Genomic DNA, 25,502 nt, shown 5'->3' with positions numbered 1-25,502 from the left:
GTCATAGTGACATTTTACACTCACTTTCCAGCTGCTTTTACTGGCGCCTGTGCTGTTTACCCCTCACTGTGTGTTTAATCCTTGTGCTGTTTACCCCTCTGTTTGTTTCATCCTTGTCCTGTTTCCCCTCACTGTTTTTTAATCCTTGTGCTGTTTGCTCTTTGCTGTTACTTGTGCAATTGCTGAGGGTAGTGTGTAAATACTAGTGAAGGATACTATGCACCAGCATGTATATGTTCCTCAGTCATTCAGAGGGCAGGACCTGTTGAGAATGGTTAGTAAAGCATATGGTGCACTAAGCCTTGTTAACATGGATATAGTTTGTTATTTGGAAAAATATACTTTTTATTTAGAGTCATAGATGTGCAGTACGGAAACAGACCCATTCGGTCCAACCTGTCCATGCCAACCAGATATCCTAAATTAATCTAGTCCCATTTGCCAGCACTTGGCTCATATCCTACTAATCCCTTCCTGTTCATATATCCATTCAGATGTGTTTTAAATGCTGTAATTGTACCGGCCTCCACTACTTCCTCTGGCAGTTCATTTCATATGTGCACCACCCTCTGCATGGAAAAGTTGCCCCTTAGGTACCTTTAATATCTTTCTCCTCTCACCCTAAACCTATGCCCTCTTGTTGTGAACCTCATCCCTATACTGATGAAAAGACATTTAAAAAAAAAAGTGAGCAGCCAGACAAAATGCAAAAGCTATAAAATGTTGAGCCACATGGGGAAAAAGAACTGTGGCTCTACCCTTTGTTTCTCCTCTTGGCATTTGAACACTTAAAATCTGTCAATAACACCAGCATCGCCACAGAGCACATTGTGTCTGTTCTGTGGTGTGAACAACAGCGCACCTGCTCGCTGGTGTCACCAACACATTATCCATGCTCCTCACTGTCAGCAGAAAAAGCGACATCGCTTATCTCTGTTCCTAGAGGTCTTCCCTTTATTCTTAAAGCTGTGCCCTGTGGTCCTAGTCTCCTACCAATGGAAACATCTTTCCAATGTCATTGCAATTGGGGATGAAGCCCTACCCTGTCCAGTAATTTCTGCTGGTAGGTGAGACTGGGCCTCAAGGTTAGAGGGAGTAGCTTTCAGACAGAGTTGAGGAGGAACTGCTTTTCCCAGAGAGTCGTGAATCTATGGAATAGTCTAGATTAGAGTGGTGCTGGAAAAGCACAGCTAGTCATGCAGCATCCGAGGAGCAGGAAAATAGATGTTTTGGGCAAAAGGCCTTCATCAAAATCTATGGAATACTCTCTGGCCAAGGAAGCAATAGAGGCAGCTTCATTAAGTTTTTTCAAGACACAGTTAGGTGGGTTTTTGCCTGATAGGGGAATGAAGGGGTTCCTCGTGACAGTGCAGGGAGGAGGAGATGAGACGATGGATAGATCAGCCATGATCTTAATGATTGTGGAGCAGGCTCACTTGTAGCAACTGGAGTGAATCCAGGGAGGGAGCAGACTTTGTGACCTCAGGTATGCGTCTTGGTTACCCGGGTGAGGAGAGACATAAGGACAGGCTGGGACTGTTTTCCGTAGCGTGCCAGAGTCTGATGAGTGACCTTATACGCTTTTATATCGTCATGAGGGACATGGATAAGGTAAATAGACATGGTATTTTCCTTTGGATGGGGGAGCCCAGAACTAGAGGGTAACAAGTTTAGGATCAAGAATGTGGTATTGCAGCAAGTCAGGCAGCATCCGCGGAGCAGGAAAATCAACGTTTCGGGGAAAAGCCCTTCATCAGGAAAGTGTGTGTAGTGTGTTTGTGTATAAGACTGTGTGCGTCGGTGAGTGTGTATTTGCATGTGTGCATGCTTGATAAAGTGTGATTGTGATGGAGAATGAGCCTGCGCGAGGGTGTGTGTGTTGAGAGAGTGGTGTATGTGTGTGTCTGAGAGAGAGCGTGTGTATGAGAGAGGTATGGATATGTGCGGGGTTGCATTTTGCTAAATTAGAGGGCAAGACTTGTACAGGTTATATTTGGGCCAGGGTCGTGTTGTAGAACAGAGACCTGGGGGTGTTCGGGTTCATTGTTCTTGAAAGTTCCATCACTGGTAGACGGGGGTGACGAAGGTGTTTTGCACGCTTGCCTTCATTGTTCACATACTGAGTACAGGAGTTGGGACATCATGTTGGAGATGCACACAGAAAGTACTTTACTCAGAGGGTGATAGATGTCTGGAATGCATTGCCAGCAGAAGTAGAGGCAGGGACGGTAGATTTATTGAAGGTGCATCTGGGCGGGGGAAATCCAAGATGGCGGCAACCCAGCAAGTCTGAGTCTGTAGTGCTCTGCTGTGGTTCTGTTCGCCGAGCTGGAAGTTTTTGTTGCAAACATTTCGTCCCCTGTCTAGGTGACATCCTCAGTGCTTGGGAGCTTCCTGTGAAGCGCTTCTGTGGTGTTTCCTCCGACATTTATAGTGGCCTGTCCCTGCCGCTTCCGGTTGTCAGTTTCAGCTGTCCGCTGTAGTGGCCGGTATATTGGGTCCAGGTCTATGTGTTTGTTGATGGAGTTTGTGGATGAGTGCCAAACTTCTAGGAATTCCCTGGCTGTTCTTTGTTTCGCTTGCCCTATAATGGTAGTGTTGTCCCAGTCAAATTCATGTTGCTTGTCGTCTGCGTGTGTGGCTACTAGGGATAGCTGGTCATGTCATTTCGTGGCTAGTTGATGTTCGTGGATGCGGATCGTTAGTTGTCTTCCTGTTTGTCCTATATAGTGTTTTGTGCAGTCCTTGCATGGGATTTTGTACACTATGTTAGTTTTGCTCATGCTGGGTATCGGGTCCTTCGTTTTGGTGAGTTGTTGTCTGAGAGTGGCTATTGGTTTGTGTGCTGTTATAAGTGTGTATTAACATCACCAAATATATCTAGGTGTTGGGGTGGGTGGGGAGGAGGGAGGGTACTCACTGTTAACTTTAGCTTGGTCGTACACTTGAATTTTATTCACTCTTATGGGGTGCCTGGGTCAAGGGTGGGGCACTGGTCGGGAGAGGATATGATGGGTTTTTGGAAAGGAAGTGATTCCCCTGGAAACCAGGGGGAAAATCTCAGTTTAAATATCTTTTTGTTTTTTTTATTTAGAAATAGTTTTTTATTATAATAGTGTGAGTGTAATAAAGAATCACTTTTTGTGAATTTACTATGGTCTATGCTCGAGGTGTTTTGGATGGTGTTTCTCCTCCCAGGGGGTCTCGGACTTGCCTGGATGGTTATGGTTAGTCATTCGATTAAATGGTGCACCTGGAATATCAAGGGGAGTAATTCTCCAATCAGAAGGAAGAAAATATTATCAAACCTACGAAGAAAATATTATCAAACCTCGAAAGAATGGATTGATATAGCTCTTCTGCAGGAGACGCATTTATTGGATAAAGGATATTTGAAATTACAACAGGGTGGCTTTGATCAGGCCTTCTTTTCTTCCTCCAGCTCAAAGTAGGGGGGTAGTCATTCTTATTTGGAAGAATCTCCCTTTCAAAATCCTAAGTCAGATAAAAGATGAATCTGGACAATATATACTAATTAAAGCCCTTATAAATGGAGAGGAATATGGGATTTTAAACCAGTATTGTCCCCCGGTACATCCTTTCAAATTTATAACGGAAGCCTTCTCCAAACTGATGGCTCTCGGTGCTCGTCATACAATTATAGGGAGAGACTCTAATTGCATTATGGAGCCGGAAATAGACAGGATACCCAAGAGTACTGCGGGTGTATCCCCCAGATCTAGACAATTGTCGGATTTGAATCAAGAATTAGGATTAATACATGTGTGGAGGTGCCTCCACCCACAAGGCAGAGATTTCTCTTTTTACTCTAATCCACATAAATGTCACACTAGAATTGACATGTTTTTTGCCCCCTCGACTTTTTAAAATTCCTTATCATCCTGTAAAATAGATATAATAATTTCTGAACACGCTGCTGTGTACATGGAAATCAAGTCTAGGAACAATGAGGCATCCCCCTGACATTGGCGTATGGATTCCTTCTTAATGAAGGATAGTAAATTTACAAAATATTTTGCTCAAGAATTTAAAGCTTTCCTGGAAATTAATTCAGGTACGGCTAGTAACCCGTCAATGATGTGGGAGACTATTGAAGCTTATGCGAGAGTTGTGATCATTTCATACTCGGTGACCCAGAAAAAATTAAAGGGAAAACAACAGAGTCTACTTGAGGTTCGCTCAAAAGCAGCTGAAACAGCATACGCTGACAGACCTTCTATTGCCAAATTACTAAAGGATTATGACCCTTTGGACTGCTCTGAATACCGCCTTCACCTAACGGCAAAGGGGGAAATATTATTTGCAAAACAATGATTATATGAATTTGGCGATAAACTTCGTAGATGCTTCGCATTTCTCGCAAGGATAAAACGGGGCCCCTCAAGCTATCAGGGAAAGTGCTGGTACTCTGACTCACGATCCTAAAAGGATCAACACAATCTTCAGAAAGTTCTATTCTGATCGCAGGATTGTGAAGATAGAGCCAGGAGGATGCAGTCCTTTTTTAAAAGCCTGGCCTTTCCGGACTTAATCCCAGTACAGGTATCATTCCTGAATGCTCCACCAACAACGCAGGAAATACTTGACGTAATCAGGCAACTTCAGAGCAGTGAGGCACCTGGCCAAGAGGGCTTTCAGGTTTAATTTTACAAAGAGTTCACAGGAGTATTAGCTGGCCCACTTATGGACATGTACAACCACTCATATAAGTCAGGGCTGCTTCCCACCTTCACTGAATTCTCAAACAAGGAAAGGATCCAGAAGATTGTGCATCATACAGACCAATATCCTTGCTAACTGTAGATTTTAACATTCTCTGTAAAACATTAGCATTGAGGCTAGAGGGGATACTGCCATATATCATAAAAGAGGAGCAGACTGGGTTTATTAGGGGCCGTAGATCATCTGATAATATTAGAAGGGTCTTGAATGTGAATCAAGTCTGTCATCAGGAAAAAATACCAGAAATAGTAGTCTCATTGGATGCGGAGAAGGCATTTGACAGGGTTGAATGGTCATACCTGTTCTATACATTGGAAAGGTTTGGCGTTGGAAACGTATTTGCCAAATGGGTCTCAACACTGTATAATGATCCCAAAGCAGTTGTGATCACCAATGAATTAGGTTTGGATAGCTTCAGTGTGGGTAGGGGCTGCCGTCAGGGATGTCCTCTCTCACCGTTGCTATTCACGCGAATAATTGAGCAAATGGCGGAAGCTATATGGGCTGACTCTAATATAACAGCCCCGAGGGTTGGTACAGGTAAACATAAAATTACCCTATAAGTAGATGATGATCTCCTTTTTCTTAGTAATCCTCTGATGTCCGTGCCTCGCTTAATCCAAGCTATTAATGCATTTGTAGTGCATTTTCAGGCTACATCGGAGGCCATGCAGATGGGTGGCCTCACTAGTATGTCCCACTTCCCCTTTCGGTGGTCTCTGGAGGGTTTCCTATACTTAGGCATTTTTATCACCCCAGTATTTGGCCAGCTATACAAGGCCAATTTTGTGCATCTATTGGAAAGGGTAAGACAGGACCTTCACGCTGGGGAGACCTTCCAATTTCCTGACTAGGTAGAATAGCCCTAATTAAAATGAATGTCTTGCCCCGTCTCTTATACTCTATGAGAATGCTTCCGGTGATGCTGCCGAGGCTGGCACTGTGCAGATTGTATGGTTGGCTGGGTTCTTTCATCTGGAACCATAGACGGCTCCTCATTAAGCTAAGGAAGCTACAAGTTCCACTGGCAAGGGGAGGACTGGATTTTCCAGACTTTAGGAAGTATCAGTTAAGCTACATAGCCGATTGGGTCACGTCAGGCCCGCAATCGATCTGGATGGACATCGAGACTTCTCAAGTACAGTGCCCTCTGATTAACCTCTTATTTTTCGATAAAATGAAAATCATTACGGACCACTATAGAAACCCTATAGTACTAAACACAATTAAAGCTTGGAATATAATGCGGCAAAACGAGGGTAATTCACATAAAACATCCCCCTATACTCCTATAGTGGGGGCATGGGGTTTTCAGCCGGGGCTTACAGATGCCACATTCAAATCCTGGAGATCCAAGGGTATTTCCTGTTTAGGGGATCTGTTTGAGAAGGGGGTCCTGATGACTTTTGAACAAATGCATCAGGAATTTGGATTACCTAATGGAGACCTCTTTCGATAATTCTACATTCGAGACTACATACAGAAGATGACTGCGTTCTTAGATGTTCTCTATAAATCAGATAGAGAACGTAGAGTGTTGTGGCCAGTGGGTGTACCCTCAGTCAGCACTCTTTATCATTTATTACGTGATGAAGCGTCGGAAGATATGGACCGTCTGCTTAGAACATAGGATCAGGATTTGGGGCTGGAAATTTCTACAGAAATGTGGAATTACATCTGGGAAAATGCCAAATAAAATCTCCATTTGTAACAGAACCCAGACCATTCAGTTAAAGATACTTCATAGGGCCCATATGGCACCGGAAAGATTGGCAAAATTTAGGGCAGGAGCATCTGCAATGTGTCCCAAATGTAAAACAGAGGTGGGCATTCCTACACACCGCTTATGGACATGCCATAAGATCCTCAAATACTGGAGCAAAGTAGTAAACGCCCTGACAGACATCTTGGGAACGGAAATTACAGTAGATCCAGTATCTCCTCTTCTGGGCTTCTCGAGCTTACCTTCTCTGGATGTGCACGGGAGGAAATTATTTTCCATTCTCTCCTTCTCTGCAAGGAGAAATATCTTAGTAAACTGGGTGGCTGAGGGCCCTCTAGGACATCTGAATTGGCACAGATTAATCATGAAATGTATTCCCCTTGACTTCCTTACAAATATGGTGCACCAAAAAACTGAATTATTCTATAAAATATGGCAGCCCTTTTTGAATTTCATAGATACAGATATTTCGGCCATTCTTTCAAGGGTTTTCATCTAGTTGAGGTAACAGTTCTGGCTCGGGCTTTATTACAACTTGATGTTAATTCATTCCGAGCATGTACTTCACTACTTCATTACTATGTTATCCTTTTTTCTTTTGAATAATGTAAGATATTTGATCATACACTCTGGTTAGTTATAGGTTAGATTAGTAGTTGAGTTTTGTCTTTTTCTTCTCTTTTTGTTTGACAGGTTTTGGCTATTTATTTAAGATTTAATTGTATATTAGTGTTTGTCCTTGGTTCATGCTGGAACAGCGCAGCAGGTCAGGCAGCATCCAGGGAACAGGAGAATCGACGTTTCGGGCCTGAAGAAGGGCTTGTGCCCGAAACGTCGATTCTCCTGTTCCCTGGATGCTGCCTGAACTGCTGCGCTGTTCCAGCAACACATTTTCAGCATCTGTACAGATGCATGAGTAGGGGGAGAGCAGAGGGATACAGATTCAGGAATTACGCGATAGGTTTAGACAGGGGATTTGGATTGGCTTAGGCTTGAAGGGCCTGTTCCTGGGTTGTAAATTTTTTTTGTTCTATGTTGAGGTTGTACAGGATGTTGGTGAGGCCATTTTGTTTAGAGTACGGAGTACAGTTCTGGTCATCCTGTAATAGGAAGAATACTATTAGAGAGGGATTTACTTGGACTTTGCCAGGACTGGAGGGTTTGAGTTATAGGGAGAGGCTGGGACTTTTTCACTGGAATGGAGGAGGTTGAGGAATGACCTTATTGAGATTTGAAAAATCATGAGGGGTGAGGGTAAGGAGAAAAGCAAGGAACATGCGCGGTTATCTAGAGCCGGGGCTGGGAAGGTGAAACAAAATTGTGGCTCTATCTTTTTTCCTCCTATTGACATTTGGCCAGTTGAATCTGTCAGTTACACCAGCATATCTACAGAGCCTACTGCACGTGCTCCTCGGTGTCAGCAAGCGCTGCGCATGTTCGCCGGTGTCTGCAAAAAAACTGCACATGCTTCTATCTGTCTGTAAAAATGCTGCATGACTTACATTTGCCGGCCCAATGAGGAGCCTGGTCCTCCTACCATTCAGAACAGCCCTATTGTCTGAATCGGAGACGTCGATTTTCCTGCTCCTCTGATGCTGCCTGACGTGTGCTTTTCTAATCTTGACCCATGAGCTTCTGAAGCTGCTGCTGCTTCTCTCTCTCTCTCTCTCTCTCTCTCTCTCTGAATGAAGATTGAGATTCATCCAAGACTGTAATTTCCTTCCTCTGTCCAACAGCAGTCTCTTCTCTCACTCCCTTTTCTATTTCTTTTATTTTCATGCTGGGATCCAATTGTTGACTTGCAGCAACTGAAAAGAAAGGGAGTGAATCCAGAAAGAGGACAGACTCTGGAAAAGCTGGTCCAGGTCTGTGCCTAAAACACATGGCAAATGCAGTACCACAGGGTTCCTGGGTTGTAAATTTTGCTGTGGGGAAAAAAAAAGCAGAAATGAGGTGTATTGTTTAAATGGTGATATATTGGGAAGTGGAGAAAGTGAGGACTGCAGATGCTGGAGATCAGAGTCAAAATGTGTGGCGCTGGAAAAGCACAGTAGGTCAGACAGCATCCGAGGAGTAGGAAAGTTGACGTTTCTGGTAAGAGCCCTTCATCAGGAATGATGTGTGGATTGACAAAGGAGCCTCAGCGTCCTCCTACACCAGTCAATGCCAGTTGTCAGACAGGTGCAGCAAGCGATCAGCAAGGCAAGTGGTATATGAGCAAGAGGAATTGAGTTAAGAAGTAGGAATGCCTTCCTGCAGTTAGCCTTGAATATATTCCATGACCCCCTGAGTTCATATCATTTTTGAACAGAGAAGTGGATGGTTCTTGGGGAAGGCAAGAAAATAGTTTTAAGGCTAGTACAGAACAGTGACAGTCATACAGCGTAGAAACACATCCTTCAGGTCAACTAATCCATGCTGACTATATTCACAAACTAATCCCATCTGCCTGTGTTTGGCCCATAATCCCTCCGAACCTTTCCTATTCACGTACTTATCAAAATATATTTTAAGCATTGTAACTGTACCTGCACCCACCACTTCCTCTAGACATTCATTCCACACACAAACCACTCTTTTGTTTAAAAAAAAACATGTGCTCCTCATGTCTTTAGACTCGTTCTACTCTCGCTTTAAAAGTTTGCTCCCTAATCTTGAAATGACACCTGCCATTCACCTCACCTATACCCCTCATGATTTTTTAAACCTCTCTAAGAACACCTCTTAACCTCCGATGCTCCAGTGAAAAAAGTCCCAGCCTCTGCATCTCGATGTAGGGAGATCCATATCCATTTGTGATCTGTTCAATGCTGGTGCAGACTTAAAAGACCAAATGGCCGACTCCTGCTCCCAATTTTCAGTGTCCTGGACAGCAAGAGGCTATAAGACATCGGAGCAGAAAGTAGGCTATTCAGCCCATTAGGTCTGCTCATACCATTCAATCATGACTGATCAGTTTCTGAGCGCCATTCTGCTGCTTTCTCCCTGTCACCCTCGACCCCCTCAATACTCAAGAACCGAGCTATCTAAGTCTAAATATCCTCAGTGACCTGGCCTCTGCAGTCTTCTATGCCAATGTATTCCATAGATTCACCACTCTGACTGAAGAGGTTTCTCCTTATCTCCATTCTAGAATGTCTTCCCTTTACTCTAAAGCTGTGCCCTCGGGTCAATGGAAACATCTTCCCAACATCCACTCTGTCCAGGCCATTCAGTATTCTGTATGTTTCAATTAGATCTCCCCTGAGTATGGCCCTGCTAATCAGCATGAACCAGACCCTTCAGGATGAGGTACAGCAGGGATTAGGTTCAGCAAATTGAAAATGGAGAGAGTGTGGGATGGAGATCTTCAGCTTCTAAGGAATAAGAGAGGAAAGAGAGTTCACTATAAATTAGAATTGATTGGATGGGGTGATAGGCTAAGGAGGGGCAGATGGAGTTGAACTTGGAGAAATGTGATGTGTTGCATTTTGGTCCAGCAATGCAGGCAGGACTTACACAGGGGGAGTGTTGCAGAAGAAAGAGACCTTGGAGTGCATGTTCATAGTTCCTTGTAAGTGGAGTCGCAGGTAGACAGGATAGTGAAGATGATGTTTGGTATGCTTTTCTCTATTGGTCAGAGCATTGAGTGAAGGAGTTGGGAGGTCATGTTGCGGCTGCACTGGACAATGGTTAGGCCACTTTTGGAATATTGTGTGTAATTCTGGTCTCCATCCTATGGAAGGATGTTGTGAAACTTGAAAGGGTTTGGAAAAGGTTTATAAGGCTGGTGTCAGAGTTGGAAGGTTTGAGTGAGAGGGAGAGGCTGAATAGGCTAAGGCTGTTTTCCCTGTAGTGTCGGACACTGAGGGGTGACATTATAGAAGTTTATAAGGGGCATGGATAGGTTGAATAGCCAAGGTCTTTTCCTCTGGGTAGGGGAGTCCAAAATTAGAAGGCAGTGGTTTGAGCTGAGAGGGCAAAGATTTAAAAGGGACCTGAGGGGCCACTTTTTCTCAGAGGGTACTGCATGTATGGAACGAGCTGACAGGAAGTGGTGGAGGCTGGTACAATTACAACATCTGGATGGGTACATGAATAGGAAAGGTTTTGAGGACTATGGGCTACATGCTGGCAAATGGAATAGATTGATTTTGGATATATGGTTGGCATAGACGTGTTGGCGGAAGGATCTGTTTCTGTGGTGTATGACTAACTGTTTTCGGTGAAAGCAGAAGTGTGGTTGCAAAGACAGGGCTTTCAGAGCAGCTTTCAAAGATGTTTTGCCCTTACTGGGACCGGAAGAAGGTACAATGAAATCTTTCATTTGTGAGACAGCAAGCAATTAAGTGAGTACATCTGGGAATTTGGGAGAAAGTGGGAATTTGTTGCAATTTGCAGATGAAGCCCTACCCTATCCAGACATTTCTGCTGGTGGATGAGACTAGGCCTCAAGCTTTGGGGGAGTAGGTTTAGGACAGAGTTGAGGAGGAGGAAGTGAGGGCTGCTGGTTTTCCCAGAGAGTAGTGTATCTGTGGAATTCTCTGCCCAAGGAAGCAGGCTGCAAAATGCCCCGGTCCTAATTCTTCAGCTTGCCGTACCCATGACTGTAAACTTTGAAGGGTTTTGGTTAACTGATGCAAATATTTCCCACTTGTCCAACAATCCAGTGTCAGCTGTTTCAGTCATTGAGATGGTTTTGATTCATCTACTAAATACATCTACTCTTATTAGACAATATTCATGACGAAGTACGCGAGGTGATACTATATACGCAAGTTGTAAACCAGTAAAAAAGGCCGACCAGGCAAGGAAGTGGTTAACAAACACAGGGCATCCCTCTTCGAGTATGCATCTTGTTTGTTTACAAATTAAACACGCTTCAGATCTTTTCCTAGCTGCTTTCCCAAAATCTGGGTGCCACCAGATTTGAGTGTTAACAATAATGTACATTAGCAACTGAAATAGGCAGCAACAAAGAATGAACACAAATCAGTCCAGCAGGGGTCACCCACATTTTGGTTTGAGTATTGAGGGAGTACCCTTTTTGAGGCCCCTGTGATATCAGTACCATACCCAGGCTAATGTGCATTGAAACCAGATTATGAAGTGTTAACTTTCCTGCAAACTTCTGCCTGTGTGTATCTCTCTGTAACATTTTCCAACTTTCCTCATATCTGTATGTCAGCTTTTGTTTATTCCTTCCTTCCTTCCAAGGCTAACGAAGCACACACTTTCCAGAACAGTCCAAATTAGGGATTTGAGCCTCCTAAATTCTGGCTATGTCATGTAGCTGCTTAACCAAGTGTGCAAACTGTCAATATCTGTCAGCCGTTCCATTTGCAAATCAAACACTGTTATCAAAGTAAGTTGTTCGTGTCTCTGCATGAGTCCACAACCCGGTGAAATACAACGGATTCTTTAATGGTTGCCCAATGTGTCCTGTGTCAAATTCATTCACGTCTGGATGTCCTGAAGCGAGCAATTATACTTCAGATTTCTACTACCCAATTAAAACTAATGTTGGGCACTCTAATGGATCGGGGGCATTTTATATAAATAATTATTCCCTCCGGTGCGGAAACGGGCCCTTCAGCCCAAAAAGTCCACACCGACGCTGCAAAGAGCAACCCACCCAGACCCATTCCCCTATATTCACCCCTGACGAATGCACCTAACACTATGGGGCAATTAAGCATGGCACATTCACCTAACCTACACATCTTTGGACTGTGGGAGGAAACCCGCTCAGACACTGGGAGAATGTGCAAATGCCACACAGACAGTTGTCCGAAGCGGGGATTGACCCAAATCACTCCAAAAGTTACTGCTTCCAACAATAGACAAAGTCTTTTCCCTGGGATCGGGGAGTCCAGAACTAGAGGGCATAGGTTTAGGGTGAGCGGGGAAAGATATAAAAGAGACTTAAGGGGCAACTTTTTCATGCAGAGGGTGGTACGTGTATGGAATGAGCTACCAGAGGAAGTGGCGGAGGCTGGTACAATTGCAACACTTAAGAGGCATTTGGACGAGTATATGAATAGGAAGGGTTTGGAGGGATATGGGCCGGGTGCTGGCAGGTGGGATTGGGTTGGGATATCTGTTCGGCATGGACAGGTTGGACCGAAGGGTCTGTTTCCATGCTTATGTCTCATATCACTCCAAAGGTTACTGCTTCCAGAGAAACCTGTTGGACTACAACCTGGAGTTGTAATTTTAACCTTTATCCAAGTTAAGGTGGATTGGCTATGCTAAATTCCCTATAGTGCCCAGGGATGTGCAGGTTAGGGTGGATTGGCTTTGCTAAATTCCTCATGGTGTGCAGGTAAGGTGCATGACTCAGGGTTAAATGTAGAGCAATGGGGATAGGGGAGTGGGTGTGGATCGGGGGCCCGTGTGGATCACTGCCCCGTAGGCCAGCATTTCAACTCCCCCACCCTTCCCTAGCTTATCTCTCCACGCTTCAGGCTCACTGCCTTTATTCCTGATGAAGGGCTTTTGCCTGAAACATTGATTTCGAAGCTCCTTGGATGCTGCCTGAACTGTTGTGCTCTTCCAGCACCACTAATCCAGAATCAGGTTATAGCACTAGCTAGTGCTTCCAATTAAACCTGTTGGGCTGTAACCTGGTGTTGTGATTTTTAACATTGTACATCCCAGTCCAACACCAGCATCTCCAAATCATTCCGTAGAAAAGGCGCGCAACTTTATTTTGATAGACCAATAGGGAGCCCTGTATCTCGCTCTCTCTCGGGCTCTCTCACTCTCTCTGGCACTGGAAAAGCACCAGGTTAGGCAGCATCCGAGGAGCAGGAGAGTTGACGTTTCATCTCGAATGATGGTGGATGTAGGAAGGGGTCTCAGCATCCTTCTACACCAGTCACTGCCAGTTGTCAGACAGGTGCAGCCAGCAATTAGCAAGACAAGTGGTATATTTGGAATTGAGCTCAGAAGTGGGGATGCCTTCCTGCGGTTAGGGGGTCATTGAATATATTCAAGGCTGAGTTCATCTGATTTTTGAACAACAATGAAGTGGATGTTTATGGGGGTTGGCATGAAAATGATTTTAAGACCAGTACGGAACAGTTGTAGAGCTATACAGCACATAACAGCATATATGATCTTTTTGAATGCTGGTGCAGGCTTGACCAGCCAGATGGCCTACTCCTGCTTCCAATTCTCGCCCCCTCTGTCCAGGATAGCAAGAGACCGTAAGACACAGGAGCAGAAATTAAGGCCATTTAGCCCATCGGGTCTGCTCCGCCATTCAATTATGGCTGATAAGTTTCTCAAACCTGTTCTCCCACTTTGTCCCCATAATCCTCGATCCCCTTGATGCTCAAGAACGTCTCTATCTCAGAATGATCAAAGAAAGAGTAGAGTCGATCAGGGATAGCATAGGGAACTTGTGTATAGAGTCTGAGGAGGTAGGGGAAGCCCTAAATGAGTTTTTTGCTTCTGTCTTTACTAAAGGAAAGGACCTTGTAGTGAATGAAACCATTGAGGAGCAGTTAAGCATGCTGGAACAGATAGAGATTGAGGAAGCCGATGTATTGAAAATTTTGACAAACATTAAGATTGACAAGTCGCCAGGGCCAGACCAGATTTGTCCTCTGCCGCTTTGGGAAGCGAGAAATGTGATTGCTTCACCGCTTGCGAAGATCTTTGCATCCTCGCTCTCCACCGGAGTCATACCTGAGGACTGGGGGAGGCAAATGTAATTCCTCTCTTCAAGAAAGGAAATAGGAAAATCCCTGGCAATTACAGACCAGTCAGTCTCCCGTCTGTTGTCTGCAAGGTGTTAGAAAGGATTCTGAGGGATAGGATTTATGACCATCTGGAAGAGCATGGCTTGATTAAAGGCAGTCAGCACGACTTTGTGAGGGGCAGGTCATGCCTCACAAATCTTATTGAGTTCTTTTGAGGATGTTACTTGACAAGTTGATGAGGGTCGAGCGGTGGATGTGGTGTATATGGACTTCAGTAAGGCACTTGATAAGGTTCCCCATGGTAGGCTCGTTCAGCAGGTCAGGAGGAATGGGATACAGGGAAATTTAGCTGTCTGGATACAGAATTGGCTGGTCGACGAAGACAGCGAGTGGTAGCGGAAGGAAAATATTCTACCTGGAAGTCAGTGGTGAGTGGTGTTCCACAGGGCTCTGTTCTTGGGCCTCTACTCGTTGTAATTTTTATTAATGACTTGGATGAGGAGATTGAAGGATGGGTTCGCAAGTTTGCAGACGACACAACGGTTGGAGGTGTCGTTGACAGTATAGAGGACTGTTGTAGGCTGCAGCGTGACATTGACAGGATGCAGAGATGGGCTGAGAGGTGGGAGATGGGGTTCAACCTGGATAAATGCGAAGTGATGCATTTTGGAAGGTCGAACTTGAAAGTTGAGTACAGGATTAAAGACAGGATTCTTGGCAGTGTGGAGGAACAGTGGGATCTTGGTGTGCAGGTACGTAGATCCCTTAAAATTGCCACCCAGGTGGACAGGGTTGTTAAGAAAGCATATGGTGTTTTGGCTCCCATTAACAGGGGGATTGAGTTTAAGAGCCGTGAGATCTTGTTGCAGCTCTATAAAACTTTGGTTAGACAGCACTTGGAATACTGTGTCCAGGTCTGGTCGCCCTATTATAGGAAAGATGTGGATGCTTTGGAGAGGGTTCAGAGGAGGTTTACCAGGATGCTGCCTGGAATGGAGGGCTTATCTTACGAAGAGAGATTGACTGAGCTCGGACCTTTTTCATTGGAAAAGGGAAGGAAGGGAGGGGACCTAATTGAGGTGTACAGGATAATGAGAGGCATAGATAGAGTTGATAGCCATAAACATTTTCCCAGGGCAGAAATTGTTAACACGAGGCGTCATAGTTTTAAGCTGTTTGGTGGAAAGTATAGAGGGGATGTCCGAGGTGGGTTCTTTACGCAGAGAGTTGAGAGCTTGGAATGCATTGCCAGCAGCAGTTGTGGAAGCGAGGTCATTGGGGATATTTAAGAGACTGCTGGACATGCATATGGTCACAGAAATTTGAGGGTTTGTATATTAGGTTTACCTCACATGAGGATCAATGGTCGGCACAACATTGTGGGTTGAAGGGCCTGTTCTGTGCTGTGCTGTACTGTTCTACATTCTAATTATCCTCAGTGACCTGGCCTCCACAGCGTTCTGTGGCAGTGAATTCCATAGATTCACCACTCTCTGGCTGAAGAAGTTTCTCCTTACCTCCATTCTGAAAGGTCTTCCCTTTACTCTAAGGCTGTGCCCACTGGTTCTAATCCCTCCAACCAATGGAAACATCTTCCTAACTTCCACTCTTTCCAGGCCGTTCAGTATTCTTTGTTTCAGTTAGAACCCCCCTGCTTGTGGGCCTATTAACCAGCATCAACTGCATCCTTCAGGATGAGTTACAGCAGGGATTAGGTTCAGCAAACTGAGAATGGAGGGAGAGTGTGTGGGATAGAGATTTTCAACTTCTAAAGAATAAGCAAGGAAAGAGAGTTCACTATAAATTAGAACTGATCAGGTGGGCTGATTGGCCAAAGTGTGGTAGATGGAGTTTAATTCAGAGAAATATGTGGTTTGCATTTTGGTCAAGCAATCCAGGCAGGACTGACACCGTTAAGGGGAGTGTTGCAGAACAAAGAGACCTTGGAATGCAGGTTCATAGTTCCTTGAAAGTGGAGTTACCAGTAGACAGGATAGTGAAGGAGGCATTTCCTTTATTGGTCAGTGCATTGAGTATAGGAGTTGGGAGGTCATGTTATGGCTGTGTAGGACATTTGTTAGTCCACGTTTGGAAGACTGCATTCATTTCTGGTCACCCTTTTACGGGAAAGATGTTGTGAAACTTTGAAAGGTGTCGGAAAAGATTTACAAGGGTGCTGTCAGAGTTGGAGGGTTCGAGCTACAGGGAGAGGCTCATTCGGCCGGGGATATTTTCCCGAGAGCATTGGAGGCTGAGGGGTGACCTTATAGACGTTCATAAGAGGCATGGATAGGGTGAATATCCAAGGTCTTTTCCCCAAGGTAGGAGAGTTCAAAACTAGAAGGCATATGTTTGAGAATTTTTAAAGGCATCTGGATGGGTACATGAATAGGAAGGGTTTAGAGGGATATGGGCCACCTGCAGGCAAATTGGACTAGATTAATTTAGGATATTTGTTTGGCTGGGCAATTTGGACCAAAGGGTCTATTTCCATGCTGTATGACTCTAATTTTCTTTGGTGAAAGCAGAAGTGTGATTGTGAAGGCTGGAGTTTCAGAGCAGCTTTCAAAGATGCTTTGCCCTTAATGGGAGCAGAATAAGTTACAATGAAATCCTGCATTTGTGAGACAGCAACTGAGTGAGTGAGTACATCCGGGATTTTGGTGGAAAGTGGGAATTCATTGCACTGTGGGGATGAAGCCCTACCTATTGAGTCATTTCTGCTGGTGAATGAAACCAGGTCTCAAGATTAGGAGGAGATTCAGGACACAGATGAGGAGGAACTGCTTTTCCTGGAGTGTAGTGAATCTATGGAATTCTCTGCCCAAGGAAGCAGTAGAGGCAGCTTCGTTAAGTATGTTCAAGACGCAGTTGGATGGGTTTTTGCAATGATAGGGGAATTAAGGGTAGTTGGGACAATGCAGGGAGGGGAGGATCTGAGACAATGGATAGATCAGCCATGATCTTAATGAATGGCAGAGCAGGCTGGATATGAAACTACAACCCTGCATTTCCCATGGCTAACCCACCTAACCTCGACATTATGGGCAATTTAGCATGAACAATCCAAATCAAGGCCAGTGAGCAGTCTAGTGATGTGGGAAATGAACTTTAGAGAATGATGGGGACAAGGAGAGTAAATATACCAGCAATCAAAACTGGATTCTAAAGATCACAAAAATTGAAACCAGAAACGGTATTTGAATGTGTGCTGCATTGTAACAAAAGTGAATGAGTTGACTGCACACATTGAAGAGAATAATTATGATCCGAGACTCCTTACAGAGACATGGCTTCAGGATGGCAAGGATTGGATCCTGAATATCGAGGGTTTGGTCAAATGGGAAGCGAGGTAAAGGTAGAGGGTTGGTGCTGCTAATGAAAGCACTGATCACAGGGTGTCAGCTCGGATTTCAGGTCCTGATTTCTTGGTCCTGTGCTGATCTCCCAGTTCCCACAGCGTAAGATGTCGGTCTGTTCTCCGTTTTGCTGGATTTTTGCTGAAGATTTCCCCCCCCCCGCCGCTTCTTTTTTTCACTTTCCGGAACAATACAGCATTCAGCCAATCAAGCCCCAATCCACAATTTCCCAGCCTGTCAACCATCCAGACACATAGTATCATCATAGCAGGGAATCACACGAAAAATGAAACCAAATTTGAAACAAATAGGTGCTCGTGTTTAATGTTTGTTCATTCGGAAGTAAACCAGAAATGGGGGTCTCCCAGGATTCTGATTCTGTCCTACTTGAGGAATTCTCTCTCTCTTACATCTATCTATGAGAACCCAGCTATGATTTACAACAATATTTACACCAACAGAAGTAAGGCATCTGTTCTCAAATAGGTAGAGATAAACAGGATGGAAATAGACATTTTCTCTCTCATGTGTGCACACACACAAGTCCACAGGAGTGAGTGTATATTTGCAGAATTATATTTGCAGAGCTGAGTAGAAATGTCACTTTGTTATTAAAATTATATGGAGAAGGTGCCTTCCAGGAAGACTGGGGTGTGCATATTAATGATACCTGCAACCCACTTGAAAAGATGAAAGACTTAACAATCCAGGTTTGTTAAATGTATCATTTCAGTGGCAGGACACTGTCATGTTTTTCTATAAATTCTGTGTCGTATGATCTTATTCTCCACAATCACCTGATGAAGGAACAGCGTTCCAAAAGCTAGAGCTTCTGAATAAACCTGTTGGGCTATAATATGGTGTTGTGATTTTTAACTTTGTCCAAGTTAGGGGGGATTGGCTATGCTAAGTTATCCATTGTACCCAGGGACGTGCAGATTAGGTGTGATAGTCAGGGAGTAGAGCAACTGGTCGAGGGGAATGGGTGTGGGTGGGTTACCCTTCGAGGGTTGGTTTGGACTCGTTCGGCCAAGTGGCCTGCTTCCACGCTGTGGGGGTTATTTGAAGGGAAGGGATTCCTGAAAACTGTGCACCTCGCCCCTCCCCTTTTGTTTCATCCCTTTTCCCTCCCCCTCCCATTGATGGCATCACAATGCAGCAGTGGCCCTGTCAGTTTGAGTGAAGCTCCTTCTCTTTGGGCAACTCTTCATCCTGGGAGGGACAGAGAGGGGAGGGGGGAAATCTATTCACTTGTGGCAACTGGAGTGAATCCAGGGAGGGAGCAGACGCTGCAAACTCAGGTATGTGTCTTAATTACCCGTGTGGGGAGGGGCTGTTTTCCCCATTGCGCCACAGCCTGAGAGGTGACATTATAGACTTTTATAAAATCATGAGCATGGATAGGATAAATGGACAAGGTCTTTCCCTTGGGATGGGGGAGTCCCGAACTGGAGGGTCATAGGTTCAGGGTGAATTTGCACTTTTTTGTTTGCTTCCCAAAAGCAGACCTGCTCACTCTCAGCAGTATCCCAGTGTTGTGAAAGATATTCACTTTCAGGTGGATTTATCTTGACATCAGTCTTGATGTTTTTGCTTTTCTGCCCCTGTAAGATCCTGAATCAGCACCTTCAGGGGAATTAGTTATATCAGAGTGAGAACAGAGTGGGATGGTGCTTTCAATTTTGTGGAGTAACAAAAGACCAGAATATTCCGCAGAAAGTAGAATTGCTTGTTTTGAATTTTTACCCTGCACTGACAGTGATGACTTTTGTAATCTCTTTTAAACAGTGGATTTGAAGATAGAAGCTTCAAAATCAACGCATGAAGTTCTTATGCCCGAAACATTGACTCTCCTGCTCCTCGGATGCTGCCTGACCTGCTGCGCTTTTCCAGTACCACACATTTCGACACTGACTCTCCAGCGTCTGCAGTCCTCACTTTGATGACAATGTCTGACAGTCACTCAATCCTTCGGGACCGGAAACAATTTTCAACTATGATTCTGTGAGAAGGAGCAAAGCATTTTGGTTCCTGTTTGAGTACGTTTTCAGCATCAGTGGGACTGGATGAGAGACCCTACTGTTGCAGCGCATTGAGTGTGGGGCGTGTAGCAGCATCTACAGCCTGGAAAGGGGAATTGACGACAGGGAGGGGCTGGAAGTGTGTGTGTGTGTGCAGCTGAAGCTTCGGCCATGGAGAAACCTGAGGAATCCCACCCCGTAGAGAAATGGTGGAAGTGTGGTGATGGCGGAAAAAGCTTCCATTTCCCGTCTGCCCTGGAGACTCATCGGCGCATCCACACAGGGGAGAGGCCATTCTCCTGTCCAGAGTGTGGGAAGGCCTTCAGCAAATGCTCCGACCTGCTGAGGCACCAGCGGTCCCACACGGGGGAGAGGCCCTTCAACTGCCCCAAGTGCGGGAAGAGATTTACCCGGGCCTCCCACCTGCTGAGGCACCTGCGGGCCCACACAGGGGAGAGGCCGTTCTCCTGCCCTGAGTGTGGGAAGAGATTTGCCCAGGCCTCCAACCTGCTGACCCACCGGCGGACCCACACCGGGGAGAGGCCCTTCAGCTGCCCAGAGTGTGGGAAGGCCTTCAGCAGTTCCCCCAACCTGCTGAGGCACCGGCGGGTGCACACGGGGGAGAGGCCCTTCAGCTGCCCTGAGTGTGGGAAGGCCTTCAGCGATTTCTCTTCCCTGCTGACCCATCGGCGGGTCCACACTGGGGAGAGGCCCTTCAGCTGCCCCGAGTGTGGGAAGGCCTTCAACAATTCCTCTTCTCTGCTGATTCACCAGCGGATCCACACGGGGGAGAGGCCCTTCAGCTGCCCCGAGTGTGGGAAGGCCTTCCGCCATTCCCCCAACCTGCTGAGGCACCGTCGAGTCCACAATGGAGAGAAGCCTTTCAGCTGCCCTGAGTGCGGGAAGGCCTTCAGCAGTTCCCCCAACCTGCTGAGGCACCGGCGGGTGCACACGGGGGAGAGGCCCTTCAGCTGCCCCAAGTGTGGGAAGGCCTTCAGCAATTCCTTCAACCTGCTGACCCACCGGCGGGTCCACACAGGGGAGAGGCCCTTCAGCTGCCCCGAGTGCGGAAAGGACTTCACGCGCTCCTCCCTCCTCCAGAGGCACCAGCGAGTTCACATAGGGTGATTGAAGGAATGACGGCTGAGTGCCATTATCGACTGGACTATTAACCCAGTTCCAGGGGGTCCCGGGTTTGAATCCCACTGCAGCAGATGGCGCTATACAGGGTATGGGTTGAAATTGCTGAGTGAGTCAATACTTCCTCCAGGTTAAGGCTGTACCAAGGATCCAATTACAAAGGGACATCTTGGTGCTGACCAATAGTAAAGAAAGTGATGGGGGGTTGGGGGGAGTGTGTGCGCTTTGACTTTGAGCTGTTTAAAAAGCAGCTACTTTTTTCTCTGCCATTTTGATGAGCGGATCTGAAGCTGTAACAAAGTTGGGTCGCAATAAAGGTTACTTGGACTTGCTGCCGGGCTCAGACTCTCATTGAAAGTTTTGAGCTCCAAGAGTTTTTGTTTTAAAGCTGTCATTTCTTTCAGCCTCCTGCACTAACCTTCCAATGTCGCGTATCAGATGGAGTCGTGAATGAGCAGCCAGTATCATGAGAACTTGTCAAATTTTCAGGAGTGCAGAGTGTGTCATTTTATCGGCGTTGTAAAGTTTCCTGGCAGCATCAGGAGGTGTGGGCTGCGTTCGCGAGAAATTATATGGAGGAGCCGATGTTGGACTGGGCTGGATAAAGTTAAAAATCACACAACACCAGGTTATAGTCTAACAGGTTTACTTGGAAGTATGAGCTTTTGGAGCACTGCTCCTTCATCGGGTAACTGTGGAACAGGATCATAAGACACAGATTTTATAGCAAAAGATCACAGTGTCATGCAACTGAAATGACATATTGAACAAACCATGATTGCTGTTAAGTCTTTCACCTTTTAGAATGAGTTGCAGGTTTCAGATCATTAATCTGTAAATCCCAGAACTACTATTAATTCACATTCTCGAGATGACTTAAGGTTTTTTTTTAAAAAGTGACATCTCAGCCCAGACAATGCATTAAAAGTGTGAGGTTCGAGTCTGTCAGTATCCCAATCTTGAATCAGACTGGTTCTAGTTCCCAAGTAGGAAATTATAAAATATTACACAGATTGACTGCCTACAGTTTCTCTACTTTTTGAGCAAAGTAGAATGTATCTGCAAACATAATTCTGCCAATACAAGTTTGCCCAAAAAGTGATGTGTGAATGCGTGCATGTGAGTTTGTGCATGAGAGTGCACGTAAAGTGTGTGCATGTTTGGTAAAGTGACTGTGTGATGGAGTATGAGCCTGTGAGAGTGTTGGGGGCGTCTATGTGTGGGTGTCTTAGAGTGAGCTATTAAAAGCGAGGGCTTGTGTTTTGCTAAAACAAGGAAGGGCAGGACTTGTACAGATAATGCTAGGGCCCTGTGTTGTGCTGCAAAAGAGAGACATGGTGGGGTTCAGGTACACAGTTCTTTGAAAGTTGCATCGCTGCTATACAGGGTGGTCAAGAAGGCATTTAGCATGCTTGCCTTCATTGTTCACCCCATTGAGTATAGGGGTTGGGACATCATGTTGAGGTTGTACAGGATGTTGGTGAGGCCACTTGTAGAGTACTGAGTACGATTCTGGTGAACCTGTAATAGGAAGAATTCTATGAGAGAGGATTCGGTAAAGATTTACCAGGATGTTGCCAAGACTGGAGGGTTTGAGTTATAAGAAGAGATTGGGACTTTATTTATTGGAGCACAGGAGGTTGAGGAGTGACATTATTGAGATTGATAAAATCATGAGGAGTGGAGGTAAGGTGAATAACAAAGGGTTCTTCCTTAGCGTAGGGGAGCTCAAGACTCAGGGGCATATTTCTTTAAAGTGAGAGGAGAGAGATTTAAAAGGAACCTGAGGGGCAACGTTTTGACAGAGGTGGTTTGCATGTGGAATCTGGATGAGTACATGCACAGAAAGGTTTAGAGGGATATGGGCCAAACACAGGCAAGTGGGACTAGTTTAGTTTTGGAATCCTGATTGGCATGGATGAATTGAACCAAAGGGCCTGTTTCTGTGCTGTATACCTCTCTGAACCAGAAGTGATCTTATTGAAACCAGTAGAATTCTGAAAGGGGCTTGACAGGATAGATGCAGACAAAATTCTCCTTTGTTGGGATTCTATGACTCCCCCGACAATGTGGAAGCAGGCCATTCAGCCCATTTATTTTACTCTGGCCCTCCGAAGAGTTTCACCCATATCCATTCCCATCCTCCGTATTTCCCATGGACAATCCATCCTAAATTGCACATCCCTGGTCATTATGGGTAATTCAGCACAGCCAATCCACCCTAACCTTTACGCCCTAATCTATAAATTACCTCCTCAAAAATGAAATTTAAATGCAGAGTTTCTAAGAAAAATGTCACTCTGACTCAATATTCGGACGCAGACAGAATTCACACCTATTGTTAGAAAAGCTCTGCATTTGAATGATATTCTTGAAGGTAATTAAAATCAAATTCTGGGATTAACATACCAAAGAACAGAAACCCATTCAAAAGGTGAAAGATTTAATCTAAAATTGTTTGATGCATTACATTTCCATGACACTGGACTCCATTGGCTCTAAATTCCATAATCATGATCTCATTCTCCACAACCACCTGATGAAGGAGCGGCGCTCCGAAAGCTAGTGCTTCCAAACAAACCTGTTGGATTATACCCTGGTGTTGTGTGATGTTTAACTTTGTCCATGGGAAGCACATGAGTTGTGGGACTGGAAACGGTTCTTATTTTGTGATCTATTCCAAGTGAAATTTCTCCTCTGTGCAGGCACGGGTGAACAGTTTGGCTTTTGTGCTTTGTGCGAGATCAGGCTAGCAGGTTTTAAATCCTTATGTTAAACAGTTCAAGTAAACTGTTGATCAGCAATTGTATTCCGAGAGTGGTACTGAGAGGGAGTACTGAGAGGGAGCATCAACAGAGAGAGGGAGAGGATGTCACATCTGAAGAGCAGACAGAAAAGTTATTTCGCTTGTTCAGTCAGTTGAGTTGGTTCCGCACTCAGATGAGACTGGATACTGCTTTTAATGGATCATAATTAAATGCTACAATGGAACACCTTAAATTTGAGGAATTTTGAAAGGGCAAATGGAACAGTAACTTTGAAGAGGTGTTCTTCCATGGGTGAACCATATGAGGCATTTTTATTGATAGCTCCATAATCATCATCCTGCTGGATTTTTTTCAGGGCAAACAGTTTCTGGTGGGAGAAATTCTGTATTCTGGGAAGGTGGGGAAATTTAAAAAAAAAGGCTGTTAAAAGCAATTGAACTGTGGGCCCACAAGCTCTTGTGGGAGCAGTGCATTTGCCAAAAACATTTCGGAGGAATTCTGTCTAACTGTTGGACTGAAAGTAGTTTCCCACTGAATGTTAAACAGGTATTGAGAACGTTGTGCATTATAGAGTGTGTTCCTGAGGACCGGAGGAGGATTGAACTTGCCAACGTGAACAACACTTTGCAGAGAGAGGAAATTTCTCGGGAGGTTGATGGAAGTCAACAATTGTCAGATTATTTTATGAAAATAACAGCTTATATGGGGATCCCAGAAGAGGGGTATCTGTAATGAGCACACAGAAACAAACCCTTCAGTCCAGGCCAGCCAGATATGCTAAATTAATTTGTAACCCATTTGCCAGCATTTGGCCCATATCCCTCTGAATGCTTCCTATTCATGTCCCCATCCAGATGTATGTTTTTCTTCGGAGAATACTTAGGTGAGAGCCTAGATATGCTATTACTCAGCCTTTCCCCACTGAGCTTCACCTTTCCTTCATGCTAATTGTAGCTGGAGAAGCCCGAAAGTTGAAAAGGATTTCCTGGGGAAAAAAACGTTTATTCAAGATCGGGCTCAGTGATGGATTTTCTAAAGCTTGGCTATTGTAGATTTCAATCAGACAAAAAAAAACTTTCAGTTGTTCTTGTCCAAGGCAGAGTAGATATTCTTTTAAGGTATAATTGAGATATCTACCTTCTTTATAGTGTTTTTCCATCATTACCAGTGATTGTCCATCATTTGGTTTATTGAGCATCATCTTTTTGTGATTCACCAGAGATGATTTGAAGTGAATTCTGTAAGATGCTTTTCTATTTTATTTAACTTTACCTGGCTCTTTAAGGCAACCATTTTCTTTTCATGTGATTGGTATTAAAATATCTCAATGTATAATAATGAAGCAGCTCATTTATTCTGAAATCATTTCAATTAGTTGGTCAATTGCCAAATAATTGCTGCACAACTGTTATCAATATTGATACCCAGGAAAGCTATTTTGTTTATTTTGTTTAATATATTTCCTTTCTAAAGATCTTATCCAAATTATAAAATGTTTGTATTTTCATTTGAAATAAAGTTTGCAGTGTCTTATTAAATAGTTGAAAGTAACTTTGTACTTAATTGCTCCGTTTGGGATTAAACATTGTGACTTTGATAAAAGTGATCTTTCACAATTTATGGTGAATCTATTAACAAACGAATGTTGCCATTTGCTCTTGAATTACCACAAATTCAATTTGAAATTCTTGAATGAGTTGAACAAGGGGTAAAAAGTGAATATTTATTGCACTTTTTCTGAAATTCTCTGCACTGCCATTGTATTTGGTTAAATGTATGTAACCCTCTTCATACCTTTGTATTTCTTTGATGTTTCATTTGTCAGTGCTACTGCCCAAATAGCCTAAAAAAAATGTTTTGGCAGTTGGTGAAGTTGTGAATTTTTAGTCTAGTAACATTGTTTCACAATTGAATAATCTGAAGATTAATTTAGGCACATACAAGAACGTCAAAGAGATTGTGATGATAGAAAGTCAACATGCAGAATTGCCACTGAAATGTAAACTGGCTGCTCTTAATTTGGTACAGACTAAGTAGAAATAATGGTATTGTACACAAAC

The 25,502-nt window shown here is 44.5% G+C and overlaps 2 protein-coding genes across 3 annotated transcripts in view; one reads left to right on the top strand and one right to left on the bottom strand.

The window, feature by feature from the left end:
• LOC148143355 (uncharacterized) overlaps nt 1-25,502 on the bottom strand; it is a 352,041-nt gene that overhangs the window by 68,398 nt on the left and 258,141 nt on the right. The gene's annotated exons all lie outside the window — the stretch shown is intronic.
• On the top strand, nt 19,702-21,006 carry LOC148143362 (uncharacterized). The gene has a single exon (XM_087974126.1). It carries the CDS (start codon nt 19,706-19,708, stop codon nt 20,660-20,662), a length of 957 nt encoding a protein of 318 aa, XP_087830252.1. The 5' UTR covers nt 19,702-19,705; the 3' UTR covers nt 20,663-21,006.

Source organism: Chiloscyllium plagiosum, unplaced genomic scaffold, assembly GCF_037043375.1.
Source record: "Chiloscyllium plagiosum isolate Xiang-an unplaced genomic scaffold, Cpla_swu_hap1 HiC_scaffold_27, whole genome shotgun sequence".
NCBI classification, from domain to species: domain Eukaryota; kingdom Metazoa; phylum Chordata; class Chondrichthyes; order Orectolobiformes; family Hemiscylliidae; genus Chiloscyllium; species Chiloscyllium plagiosum.
Note: the sequence above shows the minus strand (reverse complement) of the source record. Positions and strands in the feature narration are given on the sequence as shown.

Bases quoted from the DNA above. Each gene is read 5' to 3' on its own strand.
- LOC148143362 (XM_087974126.1), top strand. From the start codon at position 19,706: ATGGAGAAACCTGAGGAATCCCACCCCGTAGAGAAATGGTGGAAGTGT.